This window comes from Trichomycterus rosablanca, chromosome 15 (genome assembly GCF_030014385.1).
Source record: "Trichomycterus rosablanca isolate fTriRos1 chromosome 15, fTriRos1.hap1, whole genome shotgun sequence".
In the NCBI taxonomy this organism is placed as follows: domain Eukaryota; kingdom Metazoa; phylum Chordata; class Actinopteri; order Siluriformes; family Trichomycteridae; genus Trichomycterus; species Trichomycterus rosablanca.
This window is the reverse complement of record NC_086002.1, coordinates 3,064,609-3,080,065: the sequence shown is the minus strand read 5'-3', so window position 1 is coordinate 3,080,065 and position 15,457 is coordinate 3,064,609. Positions and strand designations below refer to the sequence as shown.

At 43.6% G+C, this 15,457-nt stretch overlaps 1 protein-coding gene across 1 annotated transcript; it reads right to left on the bottom strand.

The window, feature by feature from the left end:
* Nucleotides 1-818: 818 nt before the first annotated feature.
* Nucleotides 819-10,270, bottom strand: hapstr1b (HUWE1 associated protein modifying stress responses b). Its single transcript, XM_063010451.1, has 4 exons — nucleotides 9,935-10,270; nucleotides 4,858-4,938; nucleotides 2,281-2,541; nucleotides 819-1,697 (listed from the first exon to the last, which is right to left on the bottom strand). Exons 1-4 carry the CDS (start codon nucleotides 10,128-10,130, stop codon nucleotides 1,456-1,458), a joined length of 780 nt encoding a protein of 259 aa, XP_062866521.1. The 5' UTR covers nucleotides 10,131-10,270; the 3' UTR covers nucleotides 819-1,455.
* Nucleotides 10,271-15,457: the final 5,187 nt, after the last annotated feature.

Sequence of the window (15,457 nt, the reverse complement as noted above, 5' to 3'; positions counted from 1 at the left end):
AAACTTTGGACCACATACACCGATCAGCCATAACATTAAAACCACCTCCTTGTTTCTACACTCACTGTCCATTTTATCAGCTCAACTTACCATATAGAAGCACTTTGTAGTTCTACAATTACTGACTGTAGTACATGCTTTGTTAGCCCCCTTTCATGCCGTTCTTCAATGGTCAGGACCCCCACAGAGCAGGTATTATTTAGGTGGTGGATCATTCTCAGCACTGCAGTGACACTGACATGGTGGTGGTGTGTTAGTGTGTGTTGTGCTGGTACGGCATTTTTTTAAAACACCGTGTCAACTCACTGTCCACTCTATTAGACACGCCCACCTAGTCGGTCCACCTTGTAGATGTAAAGTCAGAGACGATCGCTCATCTGTTGCTGCTGTTTGAGTCGGTCGTCTTCTAGACCTTCATCAGTGGTTACAGGACGCTGTTGGCTGGATATTTTTTGGTTGGTGGACGATTCTCAGTCCAGCATTGACAGTGAGGTGTTTAAATCCACTCATACCAGCACAACACACACTAACACACCACCACCATGTCAGTGTCACTGCAGCGCTGAGAATCATCCACCACCTAAATAATACCTGCTCTGTGGTATGCAAAGAAACAGATGGACTACAGTCAGTAATTGTAGAACTACAAAGTGCTTCTATGTGGTAAGTGGAGCTGATAACATGGACAGTGAGTGTAGAAAGAAGGAGGTGGTTTTAATGTTATGGCTGACTGATGTTAAGCGTAAGTGTTAATTAAGTGTAGGTGACGCCTGAAGTTAGCGGCCCTTCAGGAGAAGGTTCGAATGGACTAAGCCGAGTTTAGTTAAAAGCTTCGATCTCTTTAATGCAAGAATCATTATTGTACATGAACAATTCCACGGTCTCTGCACAGCTCTTTTTTACAATATGTACCACGTGTCTATGTCAGCACCTACGCTTATTTACATTACATAATGATACACCGGAGGCGTGCCGGACGGGCAGGAAGAGAGAGAGAGAGAGGGCGGCGCGACGATCGGGGCCGGCGCACAGTGGAGGAAGTCCGGCCGTCGGGGCACGCGAGCGGCCGAGAGAAGGATTAAAATAACAGAAGGAGAAGAAGAATAACACTCGTCGCTCTGAGCCGAGAGCCGGGGCAGTGACAGGCGCTGTTTAGAGGACGCGGGAACAGAAAACACACACACACACACACACACACACACAGGGCCACGCCCTCGACACACACTCGGTGTCAGTTCGGCCTCGCTCGCTCAGACATTCAACGCAAAGACGAACGGGACCCCGGGGCGGCGCTTCGGCCCGGGCGCCCGGACGAGCGCTCGGCCACGCCCGCTCCCGTCTCCCGGCCCGCAGAAAGATGTGACGATGACTGACTGAGTGGTTCTCCGTGTCCGTCCGTTCGATCGGCTGTCCTGTGTTTTTCTTTTTTCTTTTTGCGTTTCCGGGCGTGGCCGCTCAGATCATCCGGTTGCGTTTGTGCGTGGGCGAGTCCGTGATGACGTCGCCGCACTGCGCCGAGCTCCGCTTGCGGGTGCCGTTGTCCAGGTGGAGCGCCATCTCCTCGGCGATGAAGGTGTTCAGGTCCACGTCGTGGAGGCCGTTGCGGCGGCGGCCCGGGGCGGAGCCGGCGCTCAGGTGGGTGGGCGAGCCGGGCGCCCCCGAGCGCATGCTGATGCTCGCCATGGCGCCGCTCAGGCCTGGGAACGCACACGGGCGGGGCATTTTTTTTTAAAACCACTGGATTCAGACTGTATGGCCAAAAGTATGTGGACACCCTTTGTGGATCGATTTTGTGCTTATAAAGAGTTTAGGGAAGATCCTTACATGGTCCAGCATGGCTTTGCTCGGCACAAACCCCTGACCTGGACCTTAATGGAGACTTTTTGGGGTGATTCGGAGGGATTTGAGGGTTAGGGGCCTTGCTCAAGGGCCCAACAGCGGCAACATGGCAGAATGGGGCTTAAACCAGCAACCTTATGATTACTAATACCTTAATACCTTAGTACCTTAACCTCTAGGCTACAACTGCCCTATAAGGTCTGGCTTGTAATCGACTTTCCAAATCCAGTAATCAGAAGGTTGCTGGTTCAAGCCTCACCTTGGGCAGGCTGCCACTGTTGGGCCCTTGCCACCTTGAGCAAGGCCCTTAAGCCTCGATTGCTTAGCACCATAACTCCGTATTAACAGGTGTAGTTCTTATGAACGGGATGCTCAGGTGTCCACATACTTTCGGCTCTATGATGTATAAATTCTTGTAGAAACCGGGACTCGAACACTCACCATGCAGGGCGATGGCCTCCCTGAACGGCTGCAGGTCGGTCTCGACGGACGAGCTGGTCTCCGACGACGGCGCCATGGCGATTCTGGGCGGGGCTCGGGAGCTGCGAGGGGGCGGGGCCTTGCCGCACAGGAAGCTGATGAGGTCCTCGCGCCGGATGTTCCGCCTCCTCTTCTTCACCCAGGCGAGGACGTCCTTGTTGCGCCGCTGGTGGCCGATCTGGATGCCCAGCTCGTAGCTGCGCTGGTGCGCCTCCACGCTCTCTGCACGGGATGACACGGGGGGGGGGCACAAGATGTTCAGGATCACGGGATCCAGAAGTATACGGACACTCCTGTGAACTGTAACTGTCCTGTCAAGGTACTGGACTAGTATTTAGAAGGTTGCCAGTTCCAACTGACACTGTTGGACCCCTGAGCAAAGCTCTCAACCCTCAGCTGCTCAAACTGCATTCAGTGATAATTGTAAGTCGCTCTGAATATAAAGCTTCTGCTTAGTGCTGAATGTTTTTTGGTCTAAGTGGGTTTAGATTCCCACAGACACGCCCCAAAATCTTATGGAAGGTCTTCTAATCTGTAGGAGGGACTCCACAATAATGCCTATGGTTTTGAGATGTCTTATTCATCAGTCATGTGGAATATCAGGATACATTTTGGATCAAGGGTTTAAAAAGATTGGGATGACCTGGACTGGACTGATTTTACTTGGTCGAGGGGCACAAAATGTTCATAAATACGTGATCCAAAAGTATATGGACAGCCCTGCTAACTGTAACTGTCCTGTTCTGTTGTGTTGTTAAGGTACTGGACTAGTATTTAGAAGGTTGCCAGTTCCAATTGACACTGTTGGACCCCTGAGCAAAGCTCTCAACCCTCAGCTGCTCAAACTCTATTGGGTAATAGTTGTAAGCCAGTATACTGTTTGGATAAAAGCGTCTGCTTAGTGCTGAATGTTTTTTTGGTCTAAATGGGTTTAAATTCCCACAGACACGCCCCAAAATCTTGTGGAAGGTCTTCTAATCGGTAGGAGGGACTCCACAACAGAGATGGGGACTCAAGTCCAAGTCGCACACACAGCGACTTCAGACTCGACTCGGACTCGTTTCAAATGACTCTGACTCTAAAAATGACTCGTAAACAACAAGAGTCTCTAGAGTCAGCGTGTGACAATTATATATATAAAATTATTCTTATTATTATAACTCTTCTGCTCTCTAATAATAATAACGCTCAACGCTTAACCCACAACTCACGCAATGTGTAAATGTTCCAGCCAGCTTCCGGTGTAGTGATGAAGCGTCGCTCCCTACTCCCTACAGTCTGAAGTTCCCTTCATTTGAACATTTTCGTTACCTTTGGATCTGAATCTCACTTAAAATGGTGGAATACCCTACGTAGTGCACTTCACAGGAACAGATAATGTGAATGGAACGCTCCTACAGAATTGGTGCTAATGATTGTAAGAACCGCTTCCTGAACCAATCAGATCTTCTGATTGTAATTGTTAGTAAGAAATGCTGTTATTTGCATTTATTCAGTTTGCAGCGTCACACAGATGACGTGGTAATGAAACGCTCGATCGGCTTTATAACGACTTCCTGTTTTACTTCACAACCGGGAAATATTCGGAGGATTTTAATTATAAGCACATTTACAAAATAACGGATTCTATTCCTAATGGGACGAACGCTTATAAATGTAATAGCATCTGGAAGAACATAAGCTCAGGTAAGCAGCGGTTATGATCGTTTTTGCTGCGTTTTGGATTTTGGCCGCTGTGCTGTGATTTATCGTAATAAACCGTGATAAACGCTTTTATCTAAAGTGACTTACAGTACTGTGCCAGTATACTGTCTAAGCAATTGAGGGCCTTGCTCAAGGGCCCAACAGTGGCGGATCTGGAACTGGCTACCTTCTAAATACCAGTCCAGTACCTTAACCACTTAGCTACAACTGTTTGACGATGGAATTTCCAACAGCTAATGGTCAGGTAACCTCATACCTTTGGCCATGTGGAAGGTCATGACACCTTTGGGAGGACTGATTGGACTGATTTTACTGAAGCTTTTTGGACTAAATGGGTTAAAATTCCCACAGACACACCCCAAAATCCTGTGCAATGTCTTCTAATGGGTGTGTGTGTGGGGAAGGGGGGTCTGGAGTGAATCGTGGCGCTTAGGTGATGTGGCCAAAAGTATGTGGATCAATTTTGTGCTTCCAATTAGTTTAGGGAAGGTCCTCACTCGGTCTAGTGTTGCCCAGACTTCGACCCCAATGAACACTTTTTTGGGGTGATTTGGAAAGTCGATTACAAGCCAGACCTTATATGGCAGTTGCAATCCCCATTGCAACAGCGACTCCTAGTGTCTGGTTGAGGCTCTAACAGGAGCGGTGTAAAGACGAGGCCGGTGTGTTAACCGAGCAACCAGCAGAGGTCGCCAGAGTGACATCCGGCTTGCGAAAACATACGTGCTCATTATTATCAGCCTCGAACCCCGGGGTCGTGAGGCGCCGGGGTGAGGTAGCCGGGTATTTTCTTAGGTCACGAGCGTGACGATGCTTTTTTTGACTTGAACTCACCTCTGTAAAGGTTGGTGACGGCGGTGGCGGCGTTCTGAAAGGGGACCCACAGCGAAAGCCCCTGCTGCTGACACACTCGGTCTGAAAAAGAGAAGCGGCACACAGGAAGCTTTAACATTTCTCAGAAACAGAAACGACGTGTCATCATTTCCCCTGACGAATAACGAGACAGGAGGGGGCCGAGTCGTGAAATGTCCCCCGCTTTACCGTGAGCGCACTACCTAGGGTACACGGCGCTAATCTCATATAATAAAAGTGTGTAATGAGGTTATAGAAGGAGCGAGAGCTGTTAGGGAGCCGGTCAATCATAAGAATGCATTGTTTTTCTTCAGCATCATTCACAAGGCAGCGATTTGTGACGGACTTTTGTGACACCATGCTCATTTTAAATCTGATGCCTGTGAAACGTTCCAAAAAAGTTGGGACAGGAGGGTCAGGAGGTTTGGATTGAAGTCTTTAGGTGTGCAGTCGCTTCTTGAAAGTGCACGTTTTTATTAGAAGAGTGATCTGGACTGCAGGCAGGCCTGTCTAGCACTCACACTGGCCGATAACGCGGAATGTGCTTGGTGTCATGTTGGACTAAAAGAAAAGCCGGGTGCTGCTTTGTATATTTATATATATCAGTATACACTGATCAGGCATAACATTAAAACCTGTCCATTTTATCAGCTTTGTAGTTCTACAATTACTGACTGTAGTCCATCTGTTTCTCTACATGCTTTGTTTGCCCCCGTTCACCCTGTTCTTCAATGGTCAGGACCCCCACAGGACCACCACAGAGCAGGTATTATTTAGGTGGTGGATCATTCTCAGCACTGCAGTGACACAGCTGGAGTTTTTAATTACCGTGTCCACTCACTGTCCACTCTATTAGACACTCCTACCTGGTCGGTCCACCTTGTAGATGTAAAGTCAGAGACGATCGCTCATCTATTGCTGCTGTTTGAGTCGGTCATCTTCTAGACCTTCATCAGTGGTCACAGGACGCTGCCCACGGAGCGCTGTTGGCTGGATGTTTTTGGTTGGTGGACGATTCTCAGTCCAGCAGTGACAGGGAGGTGTTTAAATCCACTCATACCAGCACAACACACACTAACACACCAGCACCATGTCAGTGTCACTGCAGTGCTGAGAATCATCCACCGCCTAAATAATACCTGCTCTGTGGTGGTCCTGTGGGGGTCCTGACCATTGAAGAACAGCATGAAAGGGGGTAACAAAGTATGTAGAGAAACAGATGGACTACAGTCAGTAATTGTAGAACTACAAAGTGCTTCTATATGGTAAGTGGAGCTGATAAAATGGACAGTGAGTGTAGAAACAAGGAGGTGGTTTTAATGTTACGGCTGATCGATGCATGTGTCATTATTAGAAGTGGTGTCCACATTCTTTTGACCACACGGTGTATCTGCATATTTTGTTCATGTTTATAATTGGATAACTATGTTTTAGCTCCAGAACCAGTAACGCCACCGTTTCACTGGTCTGAGGAACACATTCAGCCTCCTTTCGGTCGTACCCGATCCATTAATGACATGTTTTGCACATTCCAGTGATGTTACACAATGTTCTGTTTCATGCATTCCTCTCTGAAGTTCAACCACAAAAAAAGAAAAACTGCTTCTCCGCTTTCGATCGGATCCGTCCCGGCTAACCGAACGGCAGCTACAATGAGAAAGTCATGAATTATAAATGCTAATTATAAAAAATAAAAGGATGTGCATTTTCTGATGGAACTTTGAGGCACACTGAGGACTGAAAGGATGAAAAGAAACGGGTCAGAAAAGAGCTGGAAAAGAAAGAGATGGTTAAATAATAATAATAATAAAGAAAAACCAACAATATAGCTCAGATAAATACACCATAAGGCCAGAATTATGTGGACACCTCATCTTAAAACCATATCATTCATATACAGTGACCTCATATAACTATAAAACCATCCACTCTTCTGAGAAGGCTCGTCACACGACTTTGGAGCGTGTCTGTTGGAATTTGTGCCAAACTGATGAAGGACGAGAAAGGCTTAGCCCTCGTCATGTTTTACACTGTGGTTACATTCATGACAGGAACGGTAGTTACTCGTTACACAAGATTCATCAGTTCAGGTTTAAAATCAAACACAGTCATGCAAGTCTTTGGACTGTGGGAGGAAACCCACACAGACATGAGGACATGCAAACCCCACACAGAAAGGACCCGGACCGCCCCACCTAGGAATCGACCCAGGACCTTCTTGCTGTGAGGCGACAGCGCTACCCACCGAGCCTTAAACCATGTCTAAATGGACATGGCGGCCACTCAGGTGGAACCAGAGCTGGGATCTCGAATACATCGTATCGTATCGAATCTCAGCTCTGCTTTGCCGGCTGAGCCCGAGCGGCGACATGAACAACGATTGGCCTGTTGTTCAGATATGGGCGGGACTAAGCCGGATGGGGTCTCTCTCTCTCTCATGACTGGTGCGATTACGACCTCTGCTGGCTGATTGGTGGCGCCTGCACAGAGATGAGAAAAGAGTGCCGTCAGGGTGAGTCTCTCCGTACACAACGCTGAGCGTCAAAGTGTAGGTGATAAGATGCATACGGCTGCTGCCCACGTGTCGGAGGGGGCGTGGGTTAGCTTCGTTCTCCTCAATCAGAGCAGGGATCGGCATTGGTGGAGAGGAAGCACGGCCTTCCCCAAATTGTTGACACAACGGGTGTGGCAAAAACACCTGAACTCTATTTCAATTCTAATTCTAAAATTAGAGTAGGGTGTCATTCTAATAAATGTAGCTGTTATAACCAGCACATTCAGTAGTAAAGTGGGTTTGATCTTTAACGCAGGTCGCTGTCTGTCAGGAGTTTCACATGTTCTCTTCTGCTTATCAGCTTGTTTCACGGGTACTCCAGTCTCCCTTCCGTCTCCCAAAAACTGTTCTGTGATCTGTCACATGCTGTGAGTAAGTGTAGAAGTGATTAAGCCAGTTTTTCCACATAGTACCTGACCCACCGTGACCCTGATCGGACTGAAAAGAAATGAGTGAGAGAATAAAAACTTCTATATGAAGTTTATATACTATACAAAAGTGTGTACGATTATTTATTTACAATGTCGTGTTTATATCTAATCTTATAAAGATCCAAAATTGCGTAGCAGATAAACTATATGGCCAAAAGTATGTGGACACTGTTCCGCCTTTCAACTCTCGGCAACAATTCATGGGAGGCTTGTTTGTGTTTCACCATGACTGTCGTTCATGGATTGAATGTCAACTGGAAGCCCGGCCTTCTGGTCAAACGTCAGTCCTTACAGACACTCTTAACCATCAGTTGCTTGGATTGTACATGGTTACTTGTTTTGAATAAAAGTGTCTACTAAATGCTAATTATTTCAGACACAGTAGTTCATCGCTTTCCTAAAAAGTGTAGCAAATCCTACTGACATGTTGGAGGTATCTATAAATAACATTTATTTAGGTGCTTTTGCAACCCAAACCATTTTAAATGCAGTCCTGCAGGTTAGTTAGTTAGTGTTTAGTCTTTGGGCCATGTTCATGGCAAGTTATTTCTGCTTTGTTTGGAGATATAAATATGTTGGCACAATTTTTAAAACCTTCTAAATATTTGCTGGGTTTCAATGAGTAAACAGGACTTGAACTGTGTCAACACTAATGAGTTATAACTGAATAAGCAAAGACGAACAATAACATGTTTGATGTATTTAAACTAGTAGAGAGCCTGAGCTCTTCAGAATCATAAACAATGTGGTTATTAATGCAAATGATGTTAATAGGACTGGTTTTAATGTGATATAGTGAAGGACTCGACTGCGCCATTTTGTTGCCTGTATGTTGTTATAGTATGTTTTAGTTTGCTGTCTAAGCAACACTGGAGGCTAAACAAAGCCCAGAACTAACTTTAAACACAGAACAGAGGTTGTTTAGAGCTAAAACAATGTTTAAAACATCTTAAAGAGTTATTAACAATAGGTTTTGGGTATAAAGTGACACCAAAACAAATTGATTTGTAATAACTCAGTTGTCTAATCCTCGCTTCGCCATTTTGTTTCTTTGCGTTTTATTCGAGGTTTCACCGACAAACCTCGAGTTTTATTAAAATAAATCGAACTTTAAATGATTTTAACACCAGTGCTGGAAGTAACCAGGACACAAGTTATAAACAGACGCGGTTTTAGATAAAAAGAATCAAGTTATTTTCATCAGACGAACTCCTCCCTGTACTTCGCCATTTTGTTTCGGGAGGGAATGCAGCACTGATAGGCGTAAAATATAACAATATCTAAACTTTGTTCCACTTTTACTGTAAGTAAAACAATATTTAAACACTTAAAATAACCGCATTGGCTTTGTAGGTGGCACTTTAACAGATATTCTTGACAAAATTCGACTAAATAGTTGGGCACCATCAGATAACGTTACCGGGCTGCGTCCCAAATTGCATGCCAAGACACTAAAAAGCGTGTATAATACTGTGTGTGTTGTTGCTACGTAGACAGCCTATGTAGTGTTTGTGATGCGGATTGGAACACATCCTATGCTTATCGCTTGTGACTACACATGTCCGTGATTAATTAAAACGAATATAAGTGTGCATTTTGACTGTTTGCGTACTTAACTTCAGACTTAACAAGTCTTTTAGCTCAGTCGTGGATATTAAAGCGTTCTAACGCGTCAAGAGTCGAATCTTTGAATCCATGCTTCGATAATGTCTAAACGCATGCCATTCAAGAGTCGACTCTTTGAATCCATGCTTCAATGTCTATTCATCGAAGAGTCGACTCCTAAAAGTCACCCAAGTCGGAATGTCAACGGATCTGAAGCTTCTGAGTCGATTCATGAAATTGATTCAACATCTCAAAATTTCGCATTTTTGTATAGTTAGACTTAAGTTGTGAATGCTCTACTATTACAAAACAGAGTATATGACTCTGTGTTCCCCCGTCTGAAACAATATGCACCTCGCTGAGTTGATCACTTTACCTACCCACCCAAGTGTCCTTTGTTTAGCTAAGCTAACTAGCTAACCAACATGCAAGTTCATGTCATATTATTAAATCAAGGATGTTTGTAGACCTTTATAAAGCTGCGCCACGGCGGTGGCCGAGTTCTGAAAGAGGTGCCAGAGTTTCTGCCGGCTCTGCTCGTTTTCCTCCTCGCTCGGTTCCTCCTGCTCGGCCTCGGCCAGACACTGCCGCTCCCATTTGGAGAACCAGTGCTCGGGTCCGTGCTCCTGGATCTCCGCTTCTCCCTCCTCCTTCCTCTCCTCCATTATCACCGATCTCAGAAACGCCACTTAATGTCTATAATCCGCTCTGCGACCTCATCCACGGACGGTTGTGTTTTATTAGTATTTATCTGCGAGCTAAGGCTGCATGGCGCAGGAAGTCCGTCCACCCACCGGCTGATAGAACAACACAACGACGGTGAGGCCAGACGAGCCCTGATGAAAACAAGCAACAACCTAAACCCCGCCCACTAGTTTCAAAATCCACTCTAATTCGTCGACACACACAATGGGCGTGGTTTAAAGGCGGTTCACTTACACTGCAAGCCCCGCCCCTTCTCTCTCTAGTTGACTCATTTGCTGACAGTGGGGATGTGGGCGTGGCTTACGGGCACTGCTTCGCAACTCTCATTCGGAAACGTTCGGAAACATTCGGCAATATTGGCGAGTGATCAGGGATTAAACAAAAAAAACAAGCCAAATCCAGCCAAACAATTATTTCATTCTAGTCAAAACAACATAAAGCATAAAAACAAAAACTAACTTTGAACTTTTAACACTTAACAGAGGCAAAATAATGTTTATAATATGTAATATGTATAAAAGAGGAGAGATTATTACTAACAGGGATCATTATAGGTAGTGGTGGCTCACTGATTGGACCCCTGGGCATAAATGTAAATGTTATGAAGTCACAACTGGCACCTCATATTGATTTAAAGATGCAACTATTTAAAAGCAGATCTAGACACACTATTTTGCCTTTAGTGCTCCTGGAATTGCTGTTTGGGTTCTGATAGGTAGGTAGCTGTAGCCTAGTGGTTAAGGTACTGGACCAGTGATCAGAGGGTCACTGGTTCAAGCCCCACCACTGCCAGGTTGCTGCTGTTGGGCCATTGAGCGAGGTCCTTAACCCTCAATTGCTCAGACTGTATACTGTAATGTAAGTTGCTTTGAATAAAGGCGTCTGCTAAATGCTGAAAATGTAGATAGATAGATAGATAGATAGATAGATAGATAGATAGATAGATAGATAGATAGATAGATAGATAGATAGATAGATAGATAGATAGATAGATAGATAGATAGATAGATAGATAGATAGATAGATAGATAGATAGATAGATAGAGGAAGAACAGCAAATACAAATAACAGTGCAGATACAGAAATTGAACATGCACAGCAGTAAAGACCTTCAAGGTGCCTGTATTTTACATATATTGGATAGCTGTAGCAAGTCCACAGGTGAGGTTGAATAAATGGATGAATAAATAAATAAACAAACAAATGTGCAAGTGTGTAAAAACAGTACAATGACCAAAACAATAAAAAAGACACTGAATAATTAGCAAATTAGTGCAAAAACTTACAGATCTGTAAAGATGATATTGGGATATGTAAAGAAGGTCATGCCACAATGGTAACAATATTGTAAAGCTTTACTGACTACCACATTAATCACCTGTGTTGCTTTTTGTAAATTTTGATCCAGAATATCAAGAAGATAACAGAAAAAGAACAGTTGAGGAAATCACTGCATTTCCTAAACAATAAAGAGAGCGACAGACAATTATCGCCATTAGAGACTGCAAACGATTAAACAGTGCAACACACAACAAACTGTGTGGGTGCCAGACAGTTGTTGACACTAAACAATGCAAAACAATAAACAGAAGCCAAAGTGGCGAGAAGTGACGTGTGCTGTGACATAAAAAATATAATATAAAAAATACTGACAAGTGTTACTGACTCGAGCCATTAAGTATACAGATACAGCCTCTGTTAACTCTGAGACCTGTAGTGAAACTTATTTAAAGCTATTTTTCAGACAAGATGCTAAATAAAGCACCAACATTCAATACAGTACATAGTTTGTTTGATGCTCCAGTATTTAGAAGTTGCCAAATTTAGTTTTTTTTTCTTTACACACTTTTTGATTTCAGGGTTGAAAGAAACCAGAACACAAGTTGTAATCAATCGTGTTTTTAGATAAAAATTAAAAAAGCTTTTTTGATAGTTTGATAGTGGCAGCATTGATTGATGTAAAATATTAGTGAAAATGGTATATAAAGGTTCAACTTTTTACTTATGTTACAAGAATATGTGGTTGTCTGAATGTTTGGGGTCCTAAGCAAATTTCCTATCTCCTATATCTTTGGCTGTATGTTAAACAAATTAATAAATCACTTCTTCTATTCTTCTGTTTATGACACTGTAGTACAGGAGTACTCATGGGGCACAGTGATCAAATGTGCCAGCCAGCCCACCACCACTGAGATCTTCAAAGTTCAACTTCAAAGTTAACTGTGGTCAAACAGATTTCTCATTGTGACCTGTGCCATTTCTGGTCGGACGCACCTCCACGTGAAATAGATGGAATAATGGAGAGCAGTGTGTGGTTCTCCATACGCGATATTGCTCTCTGTGAGACCCCGATTGGGCATCATTTACTCACTGAGGAGATTAAACTAGGACACCCTGTAGAACAATCAATTTCACAATGTACAGAGGTTGAAGGACTCCTTTAGTTGCCTTGTGGAGACCTCGTCTTAGGCTCATTGGTGTATATACAATGAATTGTGTTGCTTTGTTTGTATGTTTATTAGGATTTTAACATCATGTTTTACACTTTTGTTACATTCATGACAGGAACGGTAGTTACTCATTACACAAGATTCATCAGTTCTCAAGGTTATATCAAACTCAGTCTTGGACAATTTTTTATCTCCAATTCACCTCACTTGCACGTCTGTGTACTGTGGGAGAAAACCGGAGCACCCGGAGGAAACCCAGGCGGACACAGGGAGAGCATGCAAACTCCACACAGAAAGGACGCGGACCGCCCCACCTGGGGATCGAACCCAGGACCTTCTTGCGTGTTGATTAGTTAAACATTGATGTTTAACATTAACATTAATCACCTCGTCTTTGTCTCTGATCTTTGATTTCTTACACGAATGAAAATAGTCAACATACTACAAAAATAATTTTATGTTAATTTTAAGATTACGTCTATTTATCTAAAGAAAGGTTATCCATTTGATCCATTTAATCCATTTAAATCCATTTAAATCTTGTATGATTTGTATTTTTGAAAATATAATTTGTATATTTGAAATATACATTTATTACAGATTTATAAATGTAATGTAAAATAAATACTGTTATTTCAAAAAATAAGGTTTGTGTAATAGGTGAGAAACACTGATGTGTTTGTGTAAACATTGTTTGACATTAATTCATCAAATCATACAAATCATACAAGAATGGATTCCACTATTGGGCCCTTGAGCAAGGCCCTTAATCCTCAATTGCTTAGACAACATACTGCCACACTACTGTAAGTCGCTTTGGATAAAAGCGTCTGCTAAATGCCAAAAATGTAAATGTAAATGGATTTATTTGTCTGGATAGGGCGGCACGGTGGCTAAGTGGGTAGCACTGTCGCCTCACAGCAAGAAGGTCCTGGGTTCGATCCCCCGGTGGGGCAGTCCGGGTCCTTTCTGTGTGGAGTTTGCATGTTCTTTCCGTGTCTGCGTGGGTTTACTCCGGATGATCCAGTTTCATCCCACAGTCCAAAGACCAAGTGTTTGATTTAACCTTGTGAACTGATGAATCTTGTGTAATGAGTAACTACCGTTCCTGTCATGAATGTAACCAAAGTGTAAAACATGATGTTAAAACCTTAATAAACAAACAAACCATTTGTCTGGATAAGTGCAGAGTAAATGTTTCCTACGTCTCTCAGTTAGTTTTATGACGGTTAGTAACTCGTTAGATGAAGTGGGAGCTTAATAAACAGTTTCATTATAACCTTTCTTTAGATAAATAGACGTAATCTTAAAATTAACATAAAATTGTTTTTGTAGTATGTTGACTATTTTCATTCGTGTAAGAAATCATAAAATAAGTAGGTCTTAGGTGTTTTTTGAAACACTTATTTAGATCAGAATGCAGAATGTCAGACAGATGTTGAATATTACACAAGTTTAAACATTGTTGCTCTGTTCCTAAAGGAGAATCTTGATCTGCAAGGTAAACTGTAAGGTTACACAAGCTACAACATCTGGCATGTGTGCAAGCTGTGTCTCGCTTCCGTGCAGAGGTAACTGTTTTAATCACATTTTTTCTTCTGAATACACACACAATAACATCATTTATTTTTTTATTTTTTGTTTACTTCTCTCTTAGAAACTTTGCAGCCCTTTAATTAACTTAAATATTTAATGCTAACTTCATGCTAGCGAATTTAGTCTCGTTTGTAAGCACAAATGTTTTTGTAATACTGCACATGTCCTGCAGGTGGCGCTACATGCGCATTTCAATGCAGTTGCTGGAAGAAAAATGGGACAGTGCGCACCGTTAGTGGGGTCTGTTTTTAATCCCAGACATTATAATAAAGACAAATATTCTGTCTCAAGTAATAACACACTACTAAAAGTATCTGGACACTTGACTATGTGTTTGTTGGACGACCAATACCCCAACTACAACAGTGTCCACTTTTCCCTAAAGTCGTTCCACATGATTGTGATGGGCATTTGTGTCCATTCACTTAAAACGTGTTGAGTTCAGGCATCTAATTTAGATGGAAAAAAAAGCCTGGCTTGAAATCGATCCTGAAGGTCTTCTGTGGTGTTAAGGTCAGGGTTCTGTCCATCCCACTGGAGTTCTGGAGTCCACACCACCCTTCCCAAAGCTATCTTTGTAGACAATGCTTTGTGCAGGAACTGGAACAGTGCTGGCACAAGGTTGCCAAAGGTGTTCTGGGGACCTGGCTTTGATTCTAATTTCTGCTCACTGTCCTGTCTAGGTTGTGTTCCTGTCCTTCTCTTAGAATCTCCAAATAGGATTAAGATTTGATGCAAATTTAGCAAATTCCCTTTAACCGACAACCAACCGTCATTAGTCTGTGGTTAACTGATAGCGAACAAGCATGTAGCTCACTCACTCACTTTCTTAACCGCTTATCCAATTAGGGTCGTGGAGGTGTGCTGGAGCCTGTCCCAGCTTTTCAATGGGCGCAAGGCACACCGTAACACCCTGGACGGGGCGCCAGTCCATCGCAGGACAGACACACACACACACACACACACCCATTCACCTATAGGGCAATTCAGTGTTTCCAATTAACCTGACTGTGGGAGGAAACCGGAGGACCCGGAGGAAACGGGGAGAACATGCAAACTCCACACAGAAAGGACCCGGACCGCCCCACCTGCGGATCGAACCCAGGACCTTCTTGCTGTGAGGCGACAGTGCTACCCACTTAGCCACCGTGCTGATCGCAGGGCAGACACACACACATTCACTTATAGGGCAATTCAGTGTCTCCAAGTAACCTGACTGCATGTTTTTGTTATGTTCCCTG

What these genes read in the sequence shown, in the direction of transcription:
- hapstr1b (XM_063010451.1), bottom strand. Translation starts at nt 10,130, where the DNA reads ATGGAGGAGAGGAAGGAGGAGGGAGAAGCGGAGATCCAGGAGCACGGA. An exon ending in CGTGGCGCAGCTTTATAAAG is followed by an intron (nt 4,939 to 9,934) that starts GTCTACAAACAT and finishes TCTCTTTTTCAG; the next exon opens with ACCGAGTGTGTCAGCAGCAG. An exon ending in GGAGGCCATCGCCCTGCATG is followed by an intron (nt 1,698 to 2,280) that starts GTGAGTGTTCGA and finishes GTGCGTTCCCAG; the next exon opens with GCCTGAGCGGCGCCATGGCG.